The following is an 8,829-nucleotide window of genomic DNA, read 5'->3' on the forward strand; positions in this document are numbered from 1 at the left end:
AAACGTTGTCGTCGTTTTCCATTCCAGACCGGCTCCGTCTTTGCAGTGGCAGCCCACCGACAGAAGGAAGGAGGATCCGGACCGAGAAGGACGAACGGCGCGTCTTCAGGAACGGCACGTGTTTCCACAAGCGTCTCTACGCGGCGACGTTCTCCGAGTCCTCTGCATGTAAGTGATATTTCGCCGGACTAAACTCGACCCCTGGACGTGAGCGAATCCACCGGAAGTTGGGTTGCGTCGGCTAATCAGAAACCTCACTCCAAATAGCTATGGACATTTTAGTTACCAGTTACCGAACGGCTTTGTGTCCATGGCGGAAACGTTTTTATACAATTCCAAATTGCGACAAATTTAAACACAATCCATAGATAAATATATTCGCATGTGTTTGGAAGTTCACGAGAACAGCAGTCTTCATGGCTTACATATAAAATGAGAGGTGAAACTTATCACCAGCATGGTGGTGAGTTCAAATCATTTCCGCGCAACTTCGCTCCCACCTGGACTGGTTTCAAATTTTAGTTCGAAGCCACCATCACTCCATAACCAGTCTTTTGTTTAAAATGCACTTAACCTATTAGGTGCTCGGAGCAGCCCCTCTGAATCATTTTGCGGACAGGGTGACTGCTTCTGATGGTATCCAACGTTGCAAGCAAACCTAAACAATTGTTTCTGTAGTGGCAGACTCATGATGAAAGTGACTTGGTGTTCATAAACTTGTATGATTTTCATAGTATTCTAAGCAACAGGCATTACCCCAGACAAAAAGATTTCGCGCCCGTTACGGGCACAGCCCGAGCAAATCTGGGCACAGCACGGGCGTGTACGGGCTCAGCACGGGCTCAGCACACTCTCCGACACTCCACGGACATTTTTTTCAGTAAACCTACAGTTAAATTATTTTTTCTGCAATTGTAGTCCTTTTGATTGTAAGTACAGAAAAAATAATCAGCAACCTTACAGAAAAGTGGTCAGTTGATAATATTTTCTGCAACTACAGTTATGATCATCAAGCAGAAAAAAATTACTGTGCCATTCTAGTAAAAATGATCTATAAATGTAGGTAAAATGTTCTCTACATACAGATAATATATACAAGAATCAACAGAAAAGATTTTCAAAAGTCAGAATAACTTTTTGGATGTTTCCGCTAAAAGTCACAATTCAACCATCCCTTAAAAGCCGCTTACATTCAGTCCTTTCTTGACTTGTAGAAGCTAAGAATGTTTTGTAGGATCATTTTGACTAAGCGCGTTACCTTCCAATCAGCTTTGTTTGAACGGAGAAAAATTTCACTGAAAATATTTACTGAAGATCACAAAGTAGTCATCGACAAATTGTTTATGAGCACAAACTTTATCTTCTACATTTGCAGAAAATAAAGTCTTTGATTATAAACAAATTTGTCATCATATTTCTACTGACATTGTAAATTTTCTGTAAGTAAGTAAAAGATTGTCTATAATTACCAAATTTGTTACCGCTAATTTATCTGTATCTCATGTAAAATTTATTCGATGTGTTATTGAAAATATTTACTATATCATAGTAACGCTCTAAAATCAGTAAGCCGTAGATTAAATTTTCTACAATATAGAAAAAATAATCAGTGAAGGTCTGAGAGTGCACGGGCACAGCACGGGCAGGTACGGGCGCAGCATCCGAAGGCGGGTCAAGGCTCGAACCCGCATGGGGGCAAATGCGGGCAAGCACGGGCAGATGCGGGCAGATGCGGGCATATGCGGGCAGATGCGGGCACATACGGGCACATACGGGCAGATGCGTCTGCATCCGGAGTGCTTTGAGGTTTGTACCCGAGACCCATTCGTGGGCGAGCTCGGAAAAGCTAAACACGACTAATCGAAGCCTGGAGCAGTGCTGCACGCCTGGAAGCTAAGGTACCATCTTGTGCCGGATGAGCATGGAGGTAGTTTGGGTTGCCTAAGCTACAGGGTGATACGGCTCGTCTATCACCGTACCCAAACTACCTCCATGCTCACCTGGCACGAGATAGTTAGCTTCCAGGCATGCAGCACTGCTCCAGGCTTCGATTACTCGTGTTTAGCTTTTCCGTGCTCGTCTAAGAATGGGTCTTGGGCACAAACATCAAGTCGCTCCGGATGGAGCCGCATCTGTCCGTATGTGCCCGTGTCTGCCCGCATCTGCCCGCATTCGCCCGTGCCTGCCCGCGTCTGCCCGCACCTGCCCGTGCTTGCCCGCACTTGCCCGTGCTTGCCCGCATTTGCCCGTACTTGCCCGCATTTGCCCCCATGCGGGTTCGAGGCTCGACCCGCCTTCGGATGCTGCGCCCGTACCTGCCCGTGCTGTGCCCGTGCTGTGCCCGTGCTGTGCCCGTGCTGAGCCCGTGCTGAGCCCGTACAAGCCCGTGCTGTGCCCAGATTTGCTCGGGCTGTGCCCGTAACGGGCGCGAAATCTTTTTGTCTGGGGTGCACTGGGTATTCAAGTATTGACACACGAATAGTCTCCAATGCACCGACAATTCACGAAGAGTCACCATCACACAGCACAGGAAACAAACTTAATTCTCACGACACACTGCTGTTCTCAAACGACGTGTGGCCATTTTGTCTCCACAACGCAACGACACGCGAGGACTGCCCGTAGAGAACCGACTGCCTTTAACGACTGCAGGCCCTTCCTGAGCTTCTTTTGTTTTCCTCACGGTATTCGCAGTTTTCAAATGGTCGCTTGCCTTTCATGTGATCAGCAGTTAGACGCAATTTTTTATTTCATGACGACTCTTCGAGTACGGTCTGTGCGTTGGAGACTTTTCGTGTGTCAACACTTGAATACCCAGGGGAATGCCTGTTGCTTGGAATACTGTGAAAATCATACAAGTTTTTGAACGCGAAGTTGCCTTCATCATGAGTCTGCCACTGCAGAAACCAATCTATTGGTTTGCTTTCAACGTCGGATACCATGAGAAAAAGTCACACTGTCCACAAAATGATTCCGAAGGGCTGCTCCGAGTCCCTAGTGGGGAGTACATTTTAAGGGGGGACCCTGGTGAAAAAATCGCCAAAATTGACAAAAATAGTATTTCCAAAGTTCAAAGATAAAAATGTGCATAGAAGGTTTCAGATTCAACAGGTTGAACACCTTTAAGCTAAGTGGGTAGTTTCTTTATCATTTGGAAGGAAATAACATTGAGATCAGTTGTCGTTGGCTTCTACGCTCAACTTCACAGCTTTGCTCAGTCGACAAAAAATTTTGTCGTAGAAAGACTTCCTGCGTTCCTGGTTGACACCTACATGAGTCGTCTTGCATGGACTCTATTCATTGATGACTTGTCGACAAATTTTAGTGACGGAATCTTGATATCAGCCCTACTTTTTTTAATAAGCACCTAAAAGCTTTAAAAAAGGGAAAAAAATCACTTTTTTTTTAATGTTAAAATTTGAAAGCTGATATCTCAGGACAGAAGTTTAATTTGATAATTCCGTCACTAAAATCTCTTCTATACATCTTTAGGATAACCCAAAAAAATTTTGAAGACTTTCCGTCCCAATGAAAGACGCAGGAAGATTTTTCGCCAACGCTCTAAAAAACACTAAAAAGCCATTTTTCTCAGAGACTGTTCAACATTTTGGATTGAATTTTGTTTTGGGAACTCACCATAATGACCCTAATAATTAAGCAAAGTTTCAACTTTCTGGGAATATTTTGAAGCCTACTTGAAAGTGTCACCAGGGTCCCCCCTTAAACAAAATACACTGCAAATATAAGTGTAGGACAGGTCGACACTTTAAAGCGTAGACCAGTTCGTCCTACGCTTGCAAGTGTCGACCAGTTGTGTCCGACATTTCGAAGTGTCGACCACACTGTGTCCGACGCCTGCATGTGTAAGACACTGTTTGTCCTACGGCAAATAACACTGAGTTTCCTATTGTGAGCCCACACTTCAGCCGTCGGACATTCTGTGGTCGACACTTGCAGGTGTCGGACAGTGTGTGGTCGACACTTCAAAGTGTTGGACACAACTGGTCGACACTTGCAAGCGTAGGACAAACTGATCCAGGAAGCGGAAGAAGGGGATAACTCAATTTTGGTCATTTTTCAGGAGAAACAAAAAACTGTTAGCAGGGAAAACTAAAACAAAACAAATGAATGTTGCAGATGTTAATAATTTCAAAAAGCATTATTAAAATTTTGGAAAAAAAATCAAAAGTGTAAGGTCACTCCGTAGAGGATTTCTGCGACTTATCACTTTCCGCTGAAATGGAAAACAGAGTCAGCTCACCTTATATTTCCTAAACAAAGAGGAATTTGGAGACAAGTCAAGTGGAACAATAGTCTGCATAAAGTGTATGTTACTCTGGTGTATTTTTTGGACTTAGCTCTTTTTTCCAAATTGAAATTTAAAATTAATGGGGGGTTAAGTTGAGTTGATTCTTTCACTAGATCCATAAAAACACAAGTTGAGTTATATCCTTTTGCCAATTTGTCAAACGGACTCATGTAGACTAAGGTTGAGTTATCTCCATTTTCCAATGAAATTTAGACTGTAAAAGGGGTTAAGTTGAGTTATACCCTTTTTCCATGTGGATTTTCTCCTAAACTGCTTGGAATTCAGTCAAATAATTTGGTGTAATGATGTAAACCATTCTAAGGCACAATAATAAAATAAAAACTCAATTTGGGGATAAGTCAAGTTATTCCCTTCTTCCGCTTCCTGGATCAACTGGTCTACGCTTTGAAGTGTCGACCTGTCCTACACTTGGATTTGCTGTGTACTGGTTTGTGGAGTGATGGTGGCTTTGCACTAAAATTTGAAACGAGTCCATGTGAGAGCGGTGTTGGGCGGAAATGATTTGAACTCACCAACATGCTGGTGATAAGTTTCACCACTCAGTTTTTATGTAAGCCATGAAGACTGCTGATCTCGTGAACGGTTTGTCTGATGAGTCTAGCCTTTGCCGCCCAACTAAATTTCAGTTGTCTCGTCAAAATGAGCATTGTATTTGTCTCGTTGATAGAAACGTGACTGCTTTCCAGCGGGCTCGTGTCACGCTGAAGTTAATATGACAAATGAACCAAGCCTGTCACGGTCGTTGCTTCCTGGATCGTATTTGCCGACATCTGCAGTTAGGACAGTTCTGATTTGACACTAACAGTTAGGATGCCTCCAAAAGTCTGTGGACATGTTTGTCAATGGTTTGGTTTGTGTTCCCGCCATGGACACAATACCGGTCGGTGCCTAGTAACAAAAATGTCCATGGTAATTTGACGTAGGATTTTACTGTGTTTCAGAATGTCCCGCGAGCGTGAGCCCCGTCACCGCACGGCTGGATCGTCAGCGTCCGTGCGTGCTCCACGCGGTGTCTGCAATGGAGAGAAGCGTCTGGAGTGTCCAGTGTGCGAGAAGCAGTTCGCCTCAAGAAGTAAGCTAGAAGCGCACCTTCGGACCCACACCGAGGAGAAGCCCTTCGAGTGCACAGTTTGCAGGAAGAGCTTCACTGAAAGTGGAAATCTCAGAAGGCATCTTCGGACCCACACCGGGGAGAAGCCTTTCGAGTGCGCAGTTTGCAGGCAGAAGTTCAGTCGAAGTGGTAGTCTCAGAGCACACCTTCGCACACACACCGGGGAGAAGCCTTTCGAGTGCAAAGTTTGCAAGAAGAAGTTCACTCAAAGTGGAAGTCTCAGAACGCACCTTCGCACCGACACCGGGGAGAAGCCATTTGAGTGCACAGTTTGCCGGAAGAAGTTCGCTCAAAGTGGAGATCTCAGAGCACACCTTCGCACACACACCGGGGAGAAGCCTTTCGAGTGCAAAGTTTGCAAGAAGAAGTTCGCTCAAAGTGGACATCTTAGAGTACACCTTCGCACCCACACCGGGGAGAAGCCTTTCGAGTGCACAGTTTGCAAGAATAAGTTCAATGAAAGTGGAGATCTTAGAAAGCACCTTCGCACGCACACCGGGGAGAAGCCTTTCGAGTGCACAGTTTGCAGGAATAAGTTCAATGAAAGTGGAGATCTTAGAAAGCATCTTCGCACGCACACCGGGGAGAAGCCTTTCGAGTGCACAGTTTGCAAGAAGAAGTTTGTTCGTAGTGGACATCTTCGAACTCACCTCCTGACGCACACCCGGGACACGCATCGTGAGTGAATAAGTTTGGACGAGCTTTAACTTCAGGACTTTGTTCACACGGCGCATCATTTATGCTATTCACTTTAATCAATTCTGTTTGAAAGAACGTTGGAACAGCGTCAAAGCCATTGTGGCCATGATTCCTATTTTTCTTCAGTGCTCTTGGTACTGCTGTAACTTGTGCCAGTTGACAGATACTCACTGTTTACATTGAATCCAAGCCTTTCATGGTCCTTGTGTGGACGCCTAGTCGCTCCGTGCAATTTCACTGGTTAAGGGAGCAATGGCGCTTTGTGCACGGTTTTTAATTTTTTCCAACTTTTTGTTTTGACCCCAATGAAAAATATTGGCATGAATGCTGAACACTAACAGCGGTACCCTAAAGCACAAACATTTTACAACTATTTCAAAACACAAATTTTTTTTAGCACCTAATCAGGGAGGAATATGGTGCACGTTAAAAAGGTCTGCAAAATTCTGAATGGTGTCACTACGCTCACGATTTCATCTGAAGTTTGATTTTTTTTTTTGCTATCGGTAAGCTGTATCTGAAACAGCATAAAATTCCCTAAAAATGAACCCCAGGGGCCAAAATTGGTCAGAAAATACTGCTATATATTTAGTATCGGACGAGAAAGATTTGTTAGAGACAAGGTAGGTTTACGCCAGATCGCGTCTTGTCGTAACAGGCTTCGCGATGTCTCGCTGCCTGTTCCTCCAATCCGCGCCTGGCGTACCTACCTTGGCCTGCGGCGCTAGCCTGCCTTCGGCAGGCAATTGCTTGTCCATCGTCGGTTACTTCTAACCTACATTCTAGATTCCTTGTAACTTTTTAACTTGTCGGGGCTGGGGGGCTCTGCCCCCCCAGACCCCCCGTCTTCAAGACAGAAGTGATCTGCCTGCAGAAAACTCGATTTTTCGCCGTTTTTTAGGTGTTTTTCGGCTATAAAAACTGAACCAGTTGAGCTAGGATAGTGAAATTTCGCGTGTGCCGAGCCAAGGACATGCCTAAAAAGTGTGCAAAATCTCACCGAGATCGGCCGAGCCGTTCAGGAGGAGTAGTGCGGACAGACACACACACACACAGACAGACAGACAGACAGACAGGAAAAACTTTTCAACCCCAATGGAGTAACAGGCTTCGCTATCGCTCAGCCAATAAGTAAGTTTCCTAGCAGTATTTTTCGACTGATTTTAACCCCTGTGATTCCTTTTGTGGCCAATTTAATGCGCTTTTAAATGCACTTTACCGATGCAAAAGATTTGAAAACTTTGGCTGAAAACGTGCGTGCAGTGACACCATGCATAATTTTGCATTCCTTTTTTACGTGCTTCCTATTCTGCTCTAATCTTTAGCTTAAGCAAAAAATTAAGTTCAGAAGTTGTGGTTAAATGTTTGCCCTTAAGGTCGCCGCCGTTGGACTCCAGCGTTCATGCCAATATTTTTTATTGAGGTGCGAACAGAAAGTTGGAAAAAAATTTAACAAACCGTGCACGAAGTGCTACGACTTTTTTATATGAACTAACAATTTCCTAAGAACTTGTTCTATCCATAATTGGCTCGTGACGCTTTGGTAAAATGCTTAAGCATCTAGATTTTCGTTTTTTTAAAATGTTGATTGTGCTACCTGAGACTGCGTCTAACTGCCACCTTGTCCTCAGAAGCCTCTCGAGAACTCAACCAATTGGTGAAGGTGAAAGCTTCTGTACGAACATTGTTTGGACCAACGGAATAATTCTGTAAATTTTAAAGGGGCGTGACGAATACGTCGAAGCTGAGTGTTTTGTTATGAATTCTTGTACCTTGGAACATTGCTTTTGGATACATTAAACTTGGTTCCTGTTTTGAAGTTCTTGTGTAGTTTCAATTTTCCCTGCCGTCAGTTTTTCGTTTCTTGTGAAAAATGGCGAAAATTGAGTTAACTCCTTCCGCTTCCTGGATCAATCACCGTTTTTTATGAAGGATCAGACGGGTATCAGGCAAGAAATCACTCTTTGTTTACAGGGAAGAAATTGAAAATAAAAAGTTAGCACATAATATTTTCGACCCCTTTTCCCCTTGAGTCTCAAATGGTCACGGACATGACACACCGCTGCTCCCCGTGACGTCACACGCGTCCAGTCATTGGATGCCCGACTAGATAGTCTTAATTAGGTGCCTAAATTGAGATTTCATAAAAATCTGATTGCGTTTTGACAAATCCGGTCCAGTCCGGTCAAACGTTAACTCATGCGGACAACCTGAGCGAAGTGCTGCTGTAATATTTCAGCCAGTGACAATGCGAGCTAAAGTAGCTGCACTGACAAAAATTTTGTCGTAACTTAGCGACACATTTATCGCTAATTTTTTTAGCGACAAGATTTGTTGTGGAACGGATAGCTTGTTAAACCAAACTCGTACTGGAACTAAAGGATAATTTCACAACGACTAACTTGTAATAACACATTAGCAGTCTACTTTCAAATACAAGTCGTTGACCAACAACAAAGTCTTGTAAGTCGAAAAAGATTTTGTAATGTCTGGGACAAGGGTTCTACGACGGTTCACACAAACTTTTTCACATACTGAAGTTTTGCCTAATGTTATTTCACATAGACGGTTTCACACAAATTTTTTCACACAAAGTACCATTTCACATTTACAACGGTTTACACATTGTTCACACAATTTTTGTGTGAACCTATTTATTAGCAGTTCCTTGCCGATTGACTCTCCATAT

The 8,829-nt window shown here is 43.8% G+C and overlaps 1 protein-coding gene across 2 annotated transcripts; it reads left to right on the top strand.

The window, feature by feature from the left end:
• The first annotated feature begins 6 nt into the window (after positions 1-6).
• Positions 7-6,743, top strand: LOC117651867 (gastrula zinc finger protein XlCGF8.2DB-like). 2 transcript variants are annotated; one of them, XM_034396410.1, is made up of 2 exons: positions 7-168; positions 5,272-6,742. In XM_034396410.1, exon 2 carries the CDS (start codon positions 5,273-5,275, stop codon positions 6,125-6,127), a length of 855 nt encoding a protein of 284 aa, XP_034252301.1. In that variant the 5' UTR covers positions 7-168; position 5,272; the 3' UTR covers positions 6,128-6,742. The 2 variants fall into 2 exon arrangements, with proteins under 2 accessions (XP_034252301.1, XP_034252307.1); XM_034396416.1 differs by lacking the exon at positions 7-168 and adding an exon at positions 185-207 and having other exon boundaries at positions 5,272-6,743.
• Positions 6,744-8,829: the final 2,086 nt, after the last annotated feature.

The sequence above is a fragment of the Thrips palmi genome, unplaced genomic scaffold (genome assembly GCF_012932325.1).
Source record: "Thrips palmi isolate BJ-2018 unplaced genomic scaffold, TpBJ-2018v1 HiC_scaffold_10, whole genome shotgun sequence".
In the NCBI taxonomy this organism is placed as follows: domain Eukaryota; kingdom Metazoa; phylum Arthropoda; class Insecta; order Thysanoptera; family Thripidae; genus Thrips; species Thrips palmi.